This window comes from Ciona intestinalis, chromosome 9, assembly GCF_000224145.3.
Source record: "Ciona intestinalis chromosome 9, KH, whole genome shotgun sequence".
In the NCBI taxonomy this organism is placed as follows: Eukaryota; Metazoa; Chordata; class Ascidiacea; order Phlebobranchia; family Cionidae; genus Ciona; species Ciona intestinalis.
The window spans coordinates 5,942,954-5,960,681 of record NC_020174.2 but is presented as its reverse complement, the minus strand read 5'-3'; the positions used below and the strand labels follow the sequence as shown (position 1 = coordinate 5,960,681).

Here is a 17,728-nt window from a genome sequence, read left to right as displayed (position 1 = left end):
TGGAAAGCAACGACAATTAAACGCTCTATCAGCGCCTCGTAACACAGCACAACAATAGAGACGAATGAGGTGGCAGGTTTCCAACAGGACGCTTGGCTTGGAACGCTATTCAAGTGGCCGATGGAATAAAAACGTCATTCCCACTGAGCACGGCGTATTGTACTGTAACAATAGGGGAGCGACCAGGACAATATGCGCTTTCCAACAAAGCAAAGCCCCTGCCTATGTCATCGCAAATTACCTAGCAACGCAGACGTGTTTTTACCGTTGCTGCGCGATTTTACAAAACTCTTAGGAATTTCCAGGCATTTTGAGCCAAGTTTTCGTATCCGGCCCCTTTTCCTGCCGACACGGGTATTTTAACCTTGAGAAAAGGGTTTGACGTACGTAAGCGTGACGCAATAGCCTGCGCGGAAATTTTCTCAAAAGACCTTTCGTTCTGCGTAAGTTGCAGCGTAATTTGTGGTGTGCGTTATCGCAATGTAAAACATAGAAAAAACATTCAAGGAAAATGATTCATGGGGCATAAGATAATACTATAAATATCGAACCTGTAATACCCGTTTTTCAACGGCAGGGGATTACTGTTCCCCCCTATAGACCCTGTACGATATATAAACATAACCAACACATCGTCTCCACTCGATATAATGATCAACGTAGCAATTACATATGTTAATTGCCGCATACATCAGTGTAGGGTGTTATATTATACTTAAACACTTCAGTAATTGCGGAATGACCTTTAACTTATGAGAATATCCTCCAGCTTTCGGGCAGAATGTTTGTGTGGTGTCGAAGTTTTATTAATAACCGGTGCGCTTAAAGGACTGGCCATTGGTCAATATATAGGCAGCGCCCACAGCTGAAACATCGTGTGTTGTTTGCCCTTTACCTAAGCCATTTCAACCATCCAGTGAATATAATTGAATTAGGACTTTGTATGAATAAGATTCGGTTTCTTTACTTCGCCGCGATGGAGCTGCGAAATATGCTATTGTTTACCAGAAAGACTAAGACGCTGTTATATGTTAAGTTTCTATACTACATTTGGTTTAAAATTTGATTTTTTAAATGTGGGATATTTTATTCACCATTTTTAACTGGTGTGATTGAATTGTTCATATGGTAGGGTGGGAGAAGATGGGACGCCTTTCCAATCTATTTTCACGTTCCATTCGGTAGAAAATAAATAACATTCAAAAAATTTTTAATGCGTATTCTCACAACTCATATAGACCGTTGTTGATTGTTTAAAACGCGATCAGAATATCTGGCACATTATGTGCCAGAAGTGTCCCGTCTTTGCCCATTCTACTGTACAATGTTTTGTTAACGTGTTTGGTTGATGTTTTGGTTCTGTCAGTCTCAAAGAAAATGTAAATCAATTAAAATAGCGATAAATAGTGATAAAATATGACATTTCTAAATATAGCAATCAGACTCGTCCGATTGGTTTAAAAACGCATTTCGGAAGGTTCCGGATTTTAAGGTAAGGAGAAAATATTCTCACGCAAGTATTTAAGACAATTCCATTGGAGTGTAAACAAGTTAATTCTCCTATATATGACATGCAGAATTATCTTGTATATATTGTTAGGGGTTTGCTTTTGTCCGCGTCATGCACAATTATCAACGCAGCAATGATAGCGCATAGAATGCGATGTAATCTTTTCCTAGAACACCGTATCGGAACTGTAAATGTGCGTACGTTTGCATGTGTATAATCCGGTGAGCAGATTAGTCTGCACTTCCCATTACGTTGTATGCTACGACACTTGTAATTATGTGGCAAGGTAAGCCCCAAAGTGAGTTTGCGCGTGCGGCCTATATAGTAACTCCCGATCAAAACAACATTCTTTGTCGCATGCTTCATGCACTCGCACGCATACAGCGATCAGTCGCACGCTAACCCGCACTGATTCGCGTGACAGCGCTTGCATTACTTGGCCAACGTCATCAAACAAAGGGTACGCCTATCAATCGTGATAGCTGAGTTAGTAGAATGCCGTTGATGAAATATGCGATACCCAATCCATGAATGACGGTGTAAAATATCCCGCTAAAGAGGTCATGCGACGCTTTGATGCTGCTAAAAAAGTAGGTTATTGTGGAACTATAGCATATCGCTTGTGTTTTCTTTCGCCGTCATCACAATAACATAAGCGTTACTACATTACGACAACATTATATAAAGCCGCAATGACGTTTTCGCCGCGTAAATCCGCCGTAGTGACTGTTGTCACGCCGTCGGCGGTTGTACGTCATAGTTGGCATTGTGGCGTGTCATTACCAGCTCATCTAGATTACATCACAGCAAGATAAGCGCCACACAGAAGCAATTGCAACATGTTTTATTCGAGGTATTGACGTTATGCATGTTTCACACATTCGCCTTTGTTCGACCTGAGCAAATTTTCCCCGATGGTGAAGCACTATATACGGTCAAGTAATGAACCTGTTTAGCTTAGAGTTAAGATAACGGTGTTTGACATGTTTAGGTTTGGAACTTCAGGGAAGCCGGTTGAACCTTGTACCCGCACCCTCGTTCCAGTTAAATCCCCAAGAACAATATTTACACCGCATGATTTGCATTAAAAATTGTCCTTAAACGTCCTGAATAATCAGCCCGGTAGTGATGTAGTTTGTTAGGAGAATTGACGCGTGTCATCCAAAATCAGCCCCTTTCGGTCACGACTTTTATGTCAATTTATTTACCGGCTTATGCAGCTGTTGTGGGCATCGGGAATTCTGGGAAAGCGGACCGAGTGAATTTCTCTATCAAATAACTTGATCAGATCAGTTTGATTGCGAACTGCAGCATATTATTAAGGTTTGTCCGCAAATTGATAGACCTTTAAACTAACGTCGTACCAACGTATTTTTCTGCAAAATGTCCCGCATTTCCGTCATTCCCCGATTCGCAGTAATGCTTTTTGCGGTACGTACGCACTTCCCTCGTATCTGCTTGAATCTGTTAGCTACATATCTTTGCACCAAGATTTAGAGCAGCGGTCAGGGTTACTCGGAACCGCACGAGACACACACATGTTTGTGGCGAAGCAACCGGGTATATCAGCCATGAATTTAATATAGGATCCGATATTGCTTGGCGCGGTAGCGGGTTTCTCCTTCGTAAACAGGAGCGAATCATCGATATGTTTGTGTGTTCGTCTGAATTTTTAAACTGAAATGACTCACGTTGTTGATAGACCATCTGTGTTTTATGTAACTGACTAATTAATACAACGAAACTCTTCACATACCTGTCAACGCTTTCTCATTAAACTGTTTTCCAATGAAAAAAAAACTAAATGCCTGCTGTTAATATAACCACGTTTTCTAAACGCTTTGGAAACCAAAAATCAATAATGGAGGAGTTTTAAGCTCCACTAAACATTAACAAACGTGTACGAGCGACCTTTACATTAATCCTTACGTATAAATCACAGACCGAATGAACATACGATTCCAAGACCCAGTGCTTGCTGCTTTTGATGTGGCCACAAAACCGACAATATGTTTCCGCGTTGCTGTGCATGTCTCGATATGGGCAAACATTTGAACAAAAGTTAATATTGCCGGATGATGTACGGATTGTTTTCATTGAACTGGTGAGTGGTTGCTTTGATTTTTGTCGTGGTTATTGTTTGTATTTGTTTGGTTGGATAAAAGTAAACAGGAACTGACCGGTACCGTTCGGTCGTTTTTCATAACGTAACACACAAGCGCGAGTCGTTCTGTAACTTATTATCAGTGACCGGTCATGTCATTCGTTATTATATTAGGTTCGTTATTATATTCGGGGCCCTATACAGCCATCATTTTGAGCCGTATGTGTCCCACTCGGACATGACTTATACAGCCATGTTAAAATGGCCTTCGTTGCCCCCCGCCCACGAGGATAGACAAGGTATATTCATTTATTTCGTGCGCCATTCGACAAGATTCGTTATGACATTTATTTTAACTCCAGGTGGCACTAGTGATGTACGCTTGATTCCGACTTTAACACGGCTGATTCTCGAAAACAAAAATTCTCACTAAGTGCTGGCGCAGTTTTCGGCTGCTGATGCAGTTTTCGTTACAGTACATTTGCCATACTGGCAAGCACTTACTCATAAAGTGTTCAATAATTAATAAGTTGGAAATAGTTCAATAGCCGTTTATATTCATCACAAGATTATAAGCTGGTGTTGGCCAGCCAGCTCATCCTTATCGCTGTTTCATGACAACACCAATGTCAAAAGTTCGCATTAGCTATTCATTAGGAAGCCAGGTTTAGCAGCTTTATCATTACGTTGTTTTTCACTCAGTCGTTTCGCCACCATACCTTACCACGCATGCATTATTAACAGTTCGTAATAGTGCGCTACAAAGTGATGTATGACTGAATGCTTGCAATAATCAACAACGCCGTTATTGCATTCCCGTATAACACCCACAATATATCAAAGTAGAATCAAAATAAGGTTTTATTAAAAATTCAACACTGAATAGCTACACGTCTAATACAAATAAAAACATAAAAAAAACGTACGGCAATAATTCGTGTAACGACCTGTCTCCTCGGAATTCATATTCGGGCCAGCAACTGCTTGCCTTTTTCTCTCTACACCACTCAAACCCCCAACATGGAGACGCATGTTTCATTCCCTTATCTATACAACAGCAGCCATAGCTGCCAGCAAACAAAACAACAATTTGGCAAAAGTTAAAACACCCACTCTGTGAAATTCGCCACCGTTCCGTTCGCTATTTTGAACCGAAAGCACCGACGGAACGTTCTCAGCTTTGGATGAGCTTGGCTGCATGCTGTTCCCGTTGCCGCTATCGGTCATTTCAGTGTCAGAGAAAAAGTCGTTATAATCGTAGTATCTTAATTCCTTTCCACTTAACGTTTCACACTGACGACTGCCCAGTAATGAACGGCAACGAGGTGATTCGTCTTTTTCGGATTCCTTTACTTTTGATAGCAAGGGAATCGTAGGGAATTCTTTATTGCTGAATATTCTGTTATCAGAGTATGAAATCCCAGTACTAGACATAGATTTACTCCCAAGAAGTCTTCCTGTGCCCTCCCACATCCCAGGACCTCCCCCTGGTCTGTTCGTTTGCATTCGTTTCATTGCCGTTGTCCCATCCTTCTGTCTTGTTATCACGAACGACATTTCCGAACCCCCGAACTGATTCGACGACCTGCAAGTGTACACCCCGGTAGCTTGCTGTGGAGTCACCATGTGTAGATGCAGAGAGCCGTCTTTAGAAACTTTTATGTCAACCTTAATAATAAAAGTTTTTTTTAGCATATGGGGGAAGATAAGACACCTTTTCATTCTATTTTCTCGGCCCATTTAGTACTAAACAAAGAACATTCAAAGAATTATAAAACAGTTTCCCCACGACTCCCATAGACCGTTGGTTGTTTGTTTAAACAGGACCAGGATATTTGGATATTACATGCCATATTTTCCCACCCTACTATATTATTCTTAAATGAAAAAATATTTTAAGTTTTATCATAATTCAAGATTGTTCACAACAATGTTACATTCCATCATATAGTTTCTGATTACAATGAGAATCAATCATGCCCTGCAGTTTTGTGTAAAACATATTTTCAGTAGTTAACGTCTTACGGTTGGATGTTTAGCGGAAACGTCGCACAGAAAACAAGAGTTTCTATAATTCATTCTCTCGCGCTTGCTCTTTTCCAAATTGACGGAGTTTCGCTCAGGTGTTACCCCATCATTCAATGCAGTGGTATATGGGAGCACCCAACGCACTTTAGGTTTGGGAAAACCATCTGACTTGCAAACCACCTTTATCGTTACTGGGGCCATGGACGACCCGAGAGACAAAGACGTTTCTCTGGATTTTCCAATACCGAATTCGGTAATGTTTGCTCCCTACAACAGAGACAAGAAACGTAAAGTTGTGCGGACAGACCCTGCTTAGTTTATAATGGACTGGAGCAATGCCAATACATGTTTTTATTCTCTTTTCTCGACCCTTTTTGGTAGTAAACTAAGAACGTTAAAAGAATTATAAATTCCGATCCTTAATTGCGACTCCCAAAGGCGCTGGATAATTGTTTAAAACGCGAATTTATGAAATATTGGATAATATATTCTAAAAGGGGTATAGTAGTGTTGGGGAATATGGGACACCTTTAGCACATAATATCCAAATATCCTAATTGTGTTTTAAACAATTAACAACGGTCTATGGAAGTCATGAGGATACGGTTTTTTAATTAATGAAGTGTTCTTTGTTTACTACCAAATGGAAAAGAAAAAATAGAATGAAAAGGTGTGCCATCTTCCCCCAACCTATTGTATTATAACACGGTACTATACGTGAATATTGCAAACACATGCACCTTGCATGAGAAGGAGTCGACGCGTAGAGTCGAATGATCTACTGGACTCCTTATGTTATACCCTTGCATCCAAGGTGGTTGTACACATACTACTGGGCGGTCGGTTGTAGTGACGAAGTTGCTTCGGATAATCCATCTCAAGCGACAATCGCAGACCCAGGGGTTGTTTGCAAGAGACACGTTACGTAAAGTTTTCATGGAATCTCCAAATACCGATTCCTGAAAAAACGTTTAAATTGTCAAGCGCCTTAGTAGTATAGTGATTCAGGCGCCCGCCTCTTCTAGGGGTTTTGGGTTTAAGACTCGTCGCTGCCGCCATTGTGGTCATACAGTCCTTGGGCAAGACCCTTTACGGCAGTTGGTCCAATTCAATAGTTATTTAAGAAATTTAAAATTGTCGGCCATACGTTAAATATTCATAATCACCCACAAAGTAACATACATGCTGGTAACTCGTAAGCTGTCACGAGGTGTTAAACCCGTGTTATAACGATTGCCGTTGCCCCGCCACGCGAGGATAAATAAGTTACATCCATTCAATAATAAAAAATTATATATCTGTTTAAATGATATGGTACATTGCACTCTTTCTAATTCAGCACTTACAGTCATAACACTGAGGTTATTTCCGTACAAATCGATGTTCACCAAGTTGGAAAGATTTAATGCACCAGACTCTATTAAAGTCAACCCTGTTCTTCTGAGGTTCAGTGTCTTTAAATAGTAAAGATTCTGTAAAGAAAATAACCTACTCGTTATAGGTATGTTCATTATATTGAGGTATACCATTATACTGCATCAGATCCAGTACCTTAAAATCTAATTCCTTCACTTTCTTAATAAGGTTGTGAGATAGATCCAGCTCTACAATACTTCTTTGTACTCTATCCAACAGCTGGTTTGGGATATTATCCAAACTGCAAGCCTTTAGTGACAATGTTTGCAAACGGCTCAAACCAGTCAGCAGGGTCTTCGGAATTCCATGACTGCCAAGCTTTGAAAAGTTTTCGATTCTCAGATCGCATAACCTTTATAAATGGACTTTCATTTTAGTGTTGCGTCGTTTTAAGCACTAAAACAGGTTCAAGAGATCAAATTAACCAAAATAGAAAAGATAAAAAACTTACACCTTACTGAGTTTTATTTATTTAAAACAAATTAAGGTTAATTGGAAGAAGGGTGCGTAAAGACACGATCTGTACAGTGGGGAAGTCGGCTTAAATAAGAAGTTTGATTTAAAGATTGGATCTTAATAAAAGAAACATATTAGGCCTACACAAAATTAATTTCACCGTTGTAAACATATGGAGTCAGTTTGTAAACGACTTACATTCTGTTGTTCTGTAGTAAGTTGGCGGGTATCTTTGTCACCTGGCTGAACGACCGGAGAACAAGTCTCTGCAACCTTTCTAAATCCTTAAACAGTCCTTCATCTAAAGTGGCGATCATGTCTGACATCTGTGTTGGGAAACTAACATCGTTATAAAATATTCAACCAGTTATACTATAAATACACCGAGGCTCCACCCAAAAACTGATACTCTTTGCCACACCTTTTATTCATAAGGTGGCTATACACAGCATCCGGAACTTGTCCGTTTTGTCTGTTTTGTCCGGATTTCGCTGCCGCATGCGGAACTCGGTAATGGGTTTGCATACGACTTCGCATGCGAATTCGCACGCCGGATACTGTGTACAGCCACCTATAGCGTGTTTTTACGACTGCTACATTGCTGTTAAACCCTTCTCTTTGTTCTTTAAACAATATGATTTCGCTATCTTTTTCAAAAAGATGAATAAAATTAATGGTATGTTACGTTTAACCCCTTTAAACAAATCCAATGGTAATTTTAAACTAAATTAACTCAACAGTACTACAACAGTTCAGTCTAACGTGCAGTTTTGTTTACCTCTAACACTTGGAGTTTCTTCATCCCCCAGAAAGCGCTTGGTGCAATACACATGGTGGGGTTGTTGGAGAGCTTCAACTCTTTTAGGTTGTGTAGATTTTTAAAATTATCTGGGGTTAGGACGATTAAACGGTTCCGCGAAAGATCAAGAAATTCCAACCGTTTCAAGTGAAGGAATGTATCTTCAGTCACAACCCTACAACAAGAAACATAACGAACATATTACTGTGGAGAATACGGGACACCTTTAGCACAAAATATCCAAATATCATCATCGTGTTTTAAACAATTAACAACGTATATAGCAGTCGTGAAGATAAGGTTTTGTAATTTCTTGAATGTTATTTAGGATCCGAAAAAGGAACGGAAAGTTGTCCAATTTACCACTACACTACTATATATATAAGAAGTAGTCCTGCCTTGACTGCTCAGAACTTCTTTATAGATATATACGTTTATCATCTTTAACAAGTTCAACCAATTTCGCAACCAAACTGCTTAAATTGGTTTCGACCATCCACCATATTTAGTACTGCATTGTCCAAGCATTTGACTCACCGGAGTCTGTTGTCGGATAGATTTAGCGACCTCAAGCGACCCAGACTCTGAAACGCAAGTTGCGAAATATCTTCAAGTCGATTGTCGCTTAAATCTACGACTTCAAGTTGATAGCAATTCCTAAAAGCTGTTGGTCCTAGTCTCTGCAAATATGAAGTCTGGTATATATAGTACTGTGGGGAAAGATTGAAACTGGTTAGCACATAACATCCCATTTTGCATCCGCATTTTTAACAATTAACAACGCTCTTTTAGAGTTCCGCAAATATTATTTGTTCACAATCAAACGAAAGGACAACGAGAATATAAATATTGACCATGTTTTCGAAGCCATCGTTTTACGATGACCATTCATTATACCATATTGGCGAATTTATTACACGAAATGCGTAAGCACTATGAATTTTGTGTGCGCGTCTGTCGCTTGTTCTAATTACAGTCATATATACTCTAAACGTTCTTACACCTGCTAGTAATTTGTTGAGCGAAATTGTTGATGTATTTTACTTCTCACTTGACGTGGTTTACAATGCATAAAAGAAGATTAATATTTAATGCACTTTTACGAGCGTTCTTGATTTTATAAGTCGTATTTCCATGGCACACGACTTCCTCAAGTTATTGTCGCGTTTTATGGTCGTCGGCACGAGCCTTAAACTATTAAATTTTAAAATACAATATCTTTCCTTTCGTACACACGCATTGAGATTACAGCCGTACACTTTACCCCATTCGTATGAATTCACCAGCAAGGCTGCGTCATGGCTGCATATTTTAAACGTTGGCGCATGCAGAATTGGCGCGCGAATGGCGTTATCGCCCAGTAGCCTGATTGAAACCTTCGTAATCCCGATTCAATGTTGTTTTTTGACTCACCGATAGAGTGGAATGATTAACTGTTAGCACTTTGGTGTTGGCTGGGATCCCAAGCGGAAGTCGTCGCGTCAAGCTTCCCAGCCTTGTACACGTCACAGATCTGTGGAAAAAGTTATTGTAGTAGAATGGACACCTTTAGCACATAATATTCAAATATCTCGATCGTGTTTTAAACAATTAACAACGCTGTATTGGAGTCGTAAGGACATGGTTCTTTGAATGTTCTTTGTTTACTACAATATGGGTCGAGAAAAATGAATGAAAAGATGTTCCATCTTCACGCACCCTGTACTACATAGCATTTATTATATAGACGTCGGGAAGAACTAAAGCGACTTCGCTAACAGCTTCGCGCATCAGAATATTTTTTTAAATGTGATTATGAATTAAATTACATCCCGAACCAGGTCGCAATCCGTAAATTACGATCTGCGTTTAAACCGATGAATAATTCAAATATCGCTCTGAAAGCCTTATCACGCTTTTTGGTTTGTACTTGAAATTGAGTTTCAAGTGTTTTAATTTTGATGAGTGTATAAAAAAAGCTCCAAAAACAATAACGCGCCCAAGTTCTTTCTAAAAATATCCTATGCATGCTGGAGATAGACAGACAGGCGATTTGTTTGATTGTGTCTCGTTGCTTTTGACCTCCATACAGGAAAACATTTGACCCGTTTACCCAAAGCGATCTTTTATCGATTTTAATGCCGTAAAGTTGCGTGCGTTAATATAAAACTTACAGACTCTTATGGCAGACATGTAGAAGTTTTCTCTATGTCGATTTTAAGTTTTAAATGGCGTTCTTTGTAATTAATATCCTAGAGAACAAAACGCGTAAACTTTCACATAACGTCGCCATTAGTCGACAACCAATTAAAAGTTTGCGACAGAAAAGTCTGACTTGCAACTTTACTATACTGTTTCAAGTTCCCCGAATTTCTCACGCTTGCCCAACTTCGTAGTCATCCATAATTTAAATTCTATTTTAATACCTAGGTTCCAGGAGTATTTTCGGGGATAAAATATTAATCACTGTTGACCGCTCAACAATGGTATCCAGTTACACTACTTGTCATACTTGATACTATAACGCCATCCCACTAGGCTTTTTAGGCTGCTATGCTTTAGGCTTACCTTGTAACGGAGTTGCAGTCACAAGCCCCCCCTTGTTGGGGGCATGCACGTACAAGCATATTCCCTTCTGCGGCCAGGGTTAAGAAGACGAAAAATAAAATACAAACCATGGCGGTTTGCTTGGTAGCTAGGCTGAAAGACATAGTGTGGCATTCGTAGCTCAACGACGACGATTCGCAACGCTTTTCTCTCCTGTTTCTTGCCTCTCTTCGCGCTGAATATTCAATTAGGCAGTGACAGGTTAATATTATCAGCTAAAATTATTTTATGCTGAATTTCGTTTCAACACAAATACGTTCAAATGTAAACCTGTAATCTGTAAATCAGCAACTGACAGCAATCCTACAAATTATATTAGGGAACACTTATGAAAATTATTAAAATTCCTAAAGACTTATTTATACCTTTTGGAAACGTTAAACTGTAAATGCACAGTGCGCACAATAGACAGTATAACCCGCAAGTAAATTCTACGGATATAACGAGCAGTTTTGTTTTCTCAGATTAAATATTCAACGCAACTATAGCTACTGTAATAAACAATTTCGTTTTCTGGCTCGACGTTACACTACGGAATTTCAACAACATTTCTCTTAGAACGATATTCCTAAAAAGTCAAACGTCCGGATTCGTGAAGTTAGAAGTCTTTGAAAGTTCCTGTGTATGTTCCATTTAACAAGGCAGGTCGGTAACTTAACCAACATTGTATGTATACTATATACATACCGCGGATTAATAATTCAGCTTCCTATTTCCTGTCAAATAAAGTTGCTATCGGTAGAGTATTCCCATTTATTGCGATGAGACTTTGAAATTACTGCTTAACTGCAAAAGCTGACAATAATTTCCCACTTGCCGTTGAAACCCAAACAATGTAACGACGCAAGTAATTCGTAAGATTGTATTGTCCTGTCGAAGATAAGATCGTACGATTTCCAGACTTTTTCTTTTTACTTATCCCTTTGGAGAGAAATGATTAAAAAGCAAACTTTACGGGCGAAGTTATGTCCTCGTTTGCATATTTTATTGTGCGCGGTGTAAAATTACATGTTAAGCAAAGTAGAGAGAGTGTGAAAATTGCTTGATCCACATAATGGTTGATGTGAATAAATTTTACATGTCTATCCCAGTTTGGTGGGGTAACTTGAGAAGGTAAAGGAATGTTCAACCTTTAACGCCTTGCACCGACTTAAGAGCAACTAAGTATGCTAATATATAGGGGATTGTTTCATTTTCTGTATGGCTAGAAAATTAAAAAAAAACGTTAGTCATTTCCTAGTTAAAGGTGTGGTAAGATAAAACATATTTTCATTCTCTTTCTGGTCTTACTTGGTAGTAAACAAAATAACATTTAGAGATCTAAATAACCGTTTCCTTCTACTCTTAAAGAGTGTTGTTAATTGGTTAAAACGGGAACTCAGGAAAAAAGATTTATATGTGCGAACGCGGTATCACATCATACCCAACAGTATACTATAGATTTCGTTATTATGATGCAACCTTAAACCTCCCCCCTTATACCATACACATTGCCACATGATAATCGTCTTAGGTGAACCGGTTCTGTTTCTAATCAAGCACCGCATGACTTTACTTAGTGAATTTGATTCCTATCACTGAAAACATTTTGGCTGTGTACATGTTCTCCATTAAACTCACTTATTTGTTTTGTTTTATCTGTAAATTATCGGGTAAACTATCTTTAGTGGGATCATGGTAATGATATATTACACTGCCATTTCTTAATACAATCTCATTTCGTAAATTGAATGATGGTAGATTATGTAACTAAATAATGCAGCCCAAATGAGAAGTGGTGTAACGGATGGGTCATGCTATATAATTCAACGTTCTTTTGCTAAAAGGGGAAACAGTTATTTCGGATTATAATTTCGAATTTGTCACTGTACACCTATATAGTAGGGTGGGGAGAGACGGGACACCTTTATCAATAAAATTCAAATATCTTGATCGTGTTTTAAACTTTAACAACGGTCTATGGAAGTCGCGAGGGTACGGTTTTATAATTCTTTGAATGTTCTTTGTTTACTACCAAATAGGACGAGAAAATAGAATGAAAAGTTGTCCCATCTCCCCCCACCCTACTATATATATGAGGGCGAGTGTGACTTGTTTGCACAGTGTCTGTTCTACTGAACCTTGCTGAACTCTCACACTGTGTAGTTAAGCGGGTGATGTAATCGGCTAGAACTCTTCAACACAATATATACATTCGTTTGTGTCTGTTCCATATTACAGTAGCTTGAAAGGTGTATAATAAATACATATTCACTAATCTCCTAAAAACACACATACTAAAAGCACCTGTTTAATACTTATATTTCAGACGATATTTAATTCTTTGAACGCACCCAAACTTTTTAACAAAAAAATCATACAAAACTAATTTAAGATAAAGTTTGGGCCGAGCAATGTTTTTTTTGTTGCAAATGGTTTGAATTTACTATAATTTTGGATAAAATAGTTGAACGAAAAACCAACACCGTAAAAAAGCAGCCACCGCAAAACAATACTTACACAACTCAATGCTGCAGCCGGAATATTATATAAAGATTGTGATTTTTAACGAATGAACGAAAAGCAAATTTTATTTGTGTCTGTAGTTCCATGTTTCCTCCATAAAATGATAAATGAGCAAATAAAGTTCAAGCTAATGAAGCGACGGCTTCATTTAAACTTTTCTAGTGATGTTTTCAGTAATAAATCTTGCCAGCAGTGGTATACCCTGATACGAAAAAAATTAGCAACTTTATTCAATTCTTACTCCCCAACATTGCTGTGTTATGATATCTATGTTTTGGCGCATTTCAAAATAACAATGTGTTATGAAGTCATCATAATGGCATTATCCCAACGTCCATTTATCTATTCTTGGTGCAGTTTAATTTCAACGTGGCTATCTTAGTTTCTGTGCAGTACAGTATTTAGCAATCGCAGTAATCGAGTGTTGTAACTTTGTGGTTCAGAATTACAGTCTCTTCTTAGTAATCTAACGTGTTTTATTGCTAGTTATTTAATATGCTTGATTAAGGTGGATTCGTTGTTTGATACCGGCGTACGTTGACCTCGTTTTTTTTACTTATTTGAACTGTATGTTGCTTAGTTATAAAATATTACTAAATTGTCATTGGATGTGATTGCCCAAATACGTTACTTTGACTTCTGTTCTACCACGACTAATATCGACTGCCCGGGATTAGGATACAGACGGATCGTAGCGTCCATTTCGGGTTCAAGCTCTATTAAAAACGTAGCACCCTTTTTACCTTTTCAAAATCCGCTTGAGTTGTCCTAGCAAAGCAAAGGCGGACCTGGCTATACGTCTTAGATGAGTCACAAGCGAAATCGATCCCGGGTACGACGAACACTTTGTATTTTCTGCATAACTCCTCATCCGCCAAAAACATGCTGTCGTCCGTGTTGAGCAGGTTGAGCCAAATGTACATACCCGCCGTTGGTGTTGTCCAACTTACTATACCTGCGTTAAATGTGATTAAACTTTGCAGTTGCTGAGTAATGATAATGAAAATTACCCCGTAAGTGAGTCTTAACCAAACCCTCGACCATATCTCTTCGTTCCTTGTAGAAATCACTCAGATATTTCGCTCGGTTACGAAAGCCTTCTAAACCCAAGCTATCGAAATACTTAAGCGTCGCAATCTATAGGGGAGAAGTCAAATAAAATTCAGTACCCTTCAGCAAACACCTTTTAAACTTACTTCAGAAAAACAAGATAGCGACATGCATGAGCAACCCATAAACCCAATCACACGTTCCAAGATCGCTTCGGGTCCAGTCATCCAACCAAGTCTCATTGAAGGAATCATAAACTACAATTTAAACCAAGTTCTTAGACCCTGTTACGTCTATGTAACACTTAAATTTCACCTTTGACATTGAATCCAATCGAATTACCCTTCCGTCCACGTCCAGTGATTGATAGCTTGGTATGTAAGTCTGAAGGGTTTGGTTAATAGTATGCTAGAAACTCAGGAAGTGTCTTATGTACATACTGTATATAGTACTGTGGGGGAAGACGGAACACCCTTTGCACCTAATATTCAAATATCCTGATCAAGTTTTAAACAATAAACAACGGTTTATGGAAGTCGTGAGAATATGGTTTTATAACTCTTTGAATGTTCTTTGTTTACTACCAAATGGAACAAGAAAATAGAATGAAAAGGTGTCCCATCTTCCCCCACCCTACTGTATATGCAATTTCATTCTCACCTTTCCATACTGCAGATAATAGTAAGGATCGTCCTCCACTATTAACAAATCGTATTCTTGAGCTATCTGGAACAGAAAAGATAATTTAGGTTACGACGAAGACATTGATCAAGTAAAATCAATCAACTCACTTTGTATATTTCTTGTTTTCTTTCACGCGTCGTGTTAACCCCAGTCGGGTTCTGTCCCACTGGCGTGGTGACCAGTACCTTTGGTTTGTTCATCTTTCGTCCATTAGCAATCGGTGCCGAAAGTTCTTCCCAGCGATTGAGAATATCTCTGAGTTTCTCCGGCACTAATCCCTCTTCATCAATTGGAACACCGAGATAAACAGATTTCATTTTACGAATCTAAAACAACCGTTTATGAGCTAGGTCTGTTCAATAAGAATGTAAATTACCAACCAATTTCTTTGTTCCTCCGAACGCGAACTCGTCCAATAACACAACATCATTCTCTTTTAAAATGGCTTGAAAAAGGAAGTCCATTCCACCTAATGCTCCAGGACAAACCGAAGCTCCCCACTGACTCCCATCTTTAGCTGCACCCATCTTTGGTGGGTTGTGGAAATCTTTGTGGATTACAGAAATCCATTTTAAGAGGTCGTCCATGCTGTAAAATTACAACTTTAGACTTTTTTAAATAGGCTTCTTTAAAAAAAGATAAGGAAAACCTACCCTCGTGGTCTCTGATAGGGAGTTATTTTTCTCATCGTGTCTTCGTCCACATGAAGTTCTGTCCCATCTTTGCACTTAAAGGTTGCGCTCGAAAACGGAACCGTTTCCGGGTTGGGCATGCCAGAAGCAATTTCCACTGACCCAGGTACAGACCATGATAAATAAACCATTTTCCTTTAAACACAATGTAAATGTTGCATCGCAGGCCCACTTATTATGTCACCAATCACAGTAACAACACAATAGTTTGAATAACGCGTCGTAAAATAAACAAACCTGATCATGTATAACTCACTTGCTTCTGAAAAGTTTGACAAGAATCTGCATTAAAATAAACATTTAACAAGCAAAACCATATTATATTTAACAAATTATTTTCTTAATAACGTGGTTGTTTTATAAATTAAATATGAAAAACTAGAAATCAATTAAAATGAATGTAAACAACAAAAACTATACTGTAATTGGCATGAATTTAAACAAGAAAAAACTACAATATAAATGACCTATTTATTTCGTCATGACACGGTTACTTATAAACAGGAAATGGCAATCCGCTTTAATCGCGACGAATATTCATAAAGGTTAACTAGTGTGAACACAAAATATAACTTTGTTTTTTAAAAAAGTTGTAAAATCTCACCTTTTGTAATCCATTTTGCTTGACCAAACTTGTTGGTGTGTTTTATTGAAATAAGTTGTAACCGAAGCTTGTTTACCTTTTTAACTTTACGTAATAGTTATTTAGTTCTGGTCAGTGGTTTTCTGGGGTACTAGCACAGAAATTCAGATTAGGCAATACGCTAGGAAATATTCTTTACTGACAACGTTTTTCGGGCTAAGGCCTGGAACACTGCCCGAATCTTTGGTTTTGTCAAAATTAATACCCGACTATTTCCACGTGTTCTGCAACTCAACTCACCGACAGTTATCATGTGATACTTATTATAAACCTCTTCAAGCTTAAACAAACTGATCTTTCTCTTTTCTCTCGTATACCGTGTCGAATACACCGCAGTCACAACAATCACATTTAAATCACGGCTCGTCTACAGAATTGTCGGCTACAGAAATGACATCCCAAACTACTGTAGAGAGATTAGACCCACGAAACATACGCTTACATATATAACCATAACCTATAGTCCTATTCCCTTGTCGTATAGTAGGGTGGGGGAAGATGGGACATCTTTAGCACATGATATCCAAATGTCCGGATCGTGTTTTAAACAATGAACAACTGTCTATGAAAGTCGTTAGGATACGGTTTGATAATTGTTTGAATGATCATTTTTTACTACCAAATGGGACTAGAAAATATAATAAAAAGGTGTCCCATCTTCCCCACCCCCACGATATAATCGTGGGAATCAACTTTATTGATTGTCACTTTTACCAATATTGTACCAGCGACAGTGAACAATTATTTATTTCAACTTTGAAATGCTTGCGACAGAGCTATGGAAGAAATGCATGCGCTCATGAAACAACTGCATGAATAGTAACGAAATGTGAGATAAATTTTAACGAAAAAGGCGCGTTATCATGACGTAATTTTTCTACTACAATACGTCAGGTCTTTTAATTGCCTACAAACAAGACTTTTAGTATACGATAATGTAAAAGCTGATTGAATGAAATAGAATCTCTGTATGTTAAACATTTTTGTTAGCGTTCCCTGATAGGACGACGAACTTTTTGTATTTCCTACAAAGGGTTTTATCCTTCATGCACAAAATAATGTCTGAATCGCCTTTAAAATTAATGAATTAGAAAATTAAGTTAAAGCTGTAATAAAGCGACGGTTCTCTTTAAACTTTTTTACCGATGTTTTCAGTAATAAATCTTGCCAGCAGTGGTATACCCTGATATAAAAAAACAGTTATTTAGCAAACTCTTAAAAGGCGTATAGCACCTTTCACCTTTTCAAAATCCGC

The 17,728-nt window shown here is 38.3% G+C and overlaps 3 protein-coding genes across 7 annotated transcripts in view; 1 reads left to right on the top strand and 2 right to left on the bottom strand.

The window, feature by feature from the left end:
• LOC100180004 (organic solute transporter subunit alpha) overlaps positions 1–17,728 on the top strand; it is a 43,934-nt gene that overhangs the window by 16,315 nt on the left and 9,891 nt on the right. The window contains exon 2 of the mRNA XM_026836170.1: positions 3,453–3,614. The gene's annotated coding sequence lies outside the window, so the exon portion shown is untranslated. The remainder of the gene's footprint in view (positions 1–3,452; positions 3,615–17,728) is intronic.
• On the bottom strand, positions 4,458–11,442 carry LOC100175382 (leucine-rich repeat and immunoglobulin-like domain-containing nogo receptor-interacting protein 3). The gene is made up of 10 exons (XM_002125686.2): positions 10,861–11,442; positions 9,727–9,826; positions 8,851–8,993; positions 8,293–8,488; positions 7,713–7,840; positions 7,194–7,410; positions 6,989–7,114; positions 6,383–6,601; positions 5,640–5,909; positions 4,458–5,282 (listed from the first exon to the last, which is right to left on the bottom strand). The coding sequence occupies exons 1-10, from the start codon at positions 11,001–11,003 to the stop codon at positions 4,662–4,664; spliced, it is 2,163 nt and encodes a 720-aa protein (XP_002125722.2). The 5' UTR covers positions 11,004–11,442; the 3' UTR covers positions 4,458–4,661.
• Positions 13,177–17,728, bottom strand: part of LOC100177655 (kynurenine/alpha-aminoadipate aminotransferase, mitochondrial-like) — a 6,603-nt gene continuing 2,051 nt past the window's right edge. The window contains exons 1-11 of one of the 5 annotated variants that reach the window (XM_026836166.1): positions 16,435–16,863; positions 16,068–16,112; positions 15,792–15,965; positions 15,519–15,726; positions 15,246–15,464; positions 15,115–15,180; positions 14,770–14,838; positions 14,601–14,711; positions 14,415–14,541; positions 14,148–14,359; positions 13,177–13,606 (exon numbers count right to left, since the gene is read on the bottom strand). In XM_026836166.1, coding sequence (XP_026691967.1) covers positions 13,553–13,606; positions 14,148–14,359; positions 14,415–14,541; positions 14,601–14,711; positions 14,770–14,838; positions 15,115–15,180; positions 15,246–15,464; positions 15,519–15,726; positions 15,792–15,965; positions 16,068–16,112; positions 16,435–16,448 — 1,299 coding nt within the window. In that variant the 5' untranslated portion in view covers positions 16,449–16,863 and the 3' untranslated portion in view covers positions 13,177–13,552. Of the gene's footprint in view, positions 13,607–14,147; positions 14,360–14,414; positions 14,542–14,600; positions 14,712–14,769; positions 14,839–15,114; positions 15,181–15,245; positions 15,465–15,518; positions 15,727–15,791; positions 15,966–16,067; positions 16,113–16,434; positions 16,864–17,728 lie in introns of those variants that run through there. The other 4 variants (XM_026836165.1, XM_026836164.1, XM_018813357.2 and 1 more) reach the window with 4 other exon arrangements.

What these genes read in the sequence shown, in the direction of transcription:
- LOC100175382 (XM_002125686.2), bottom strand. Translation starts at nt 11,003, where the DNA reads ATGTCTTTCAGCCTAGCTACCAAGCAAACCGCCATGGTTTGTATTTTA. An exon ending in CTATCCGACAACAGACTCCG is followed by an intron (nt 8,489 to 8,850) that starts GTGAGTCAAATG and finishes TTCTTGTTGTAG; the next exon opens with GGTTGTGACTGAAGATACAT. An exon ending in TCGACTCCTTCTCATGCAAG is followed by an intron (nt 5,910 to 6,382) that starts GTGCATGTGTTT and finishes TCTCTGTTGTAG; the next exon opens with GGAGCAAACATTACCGAATT.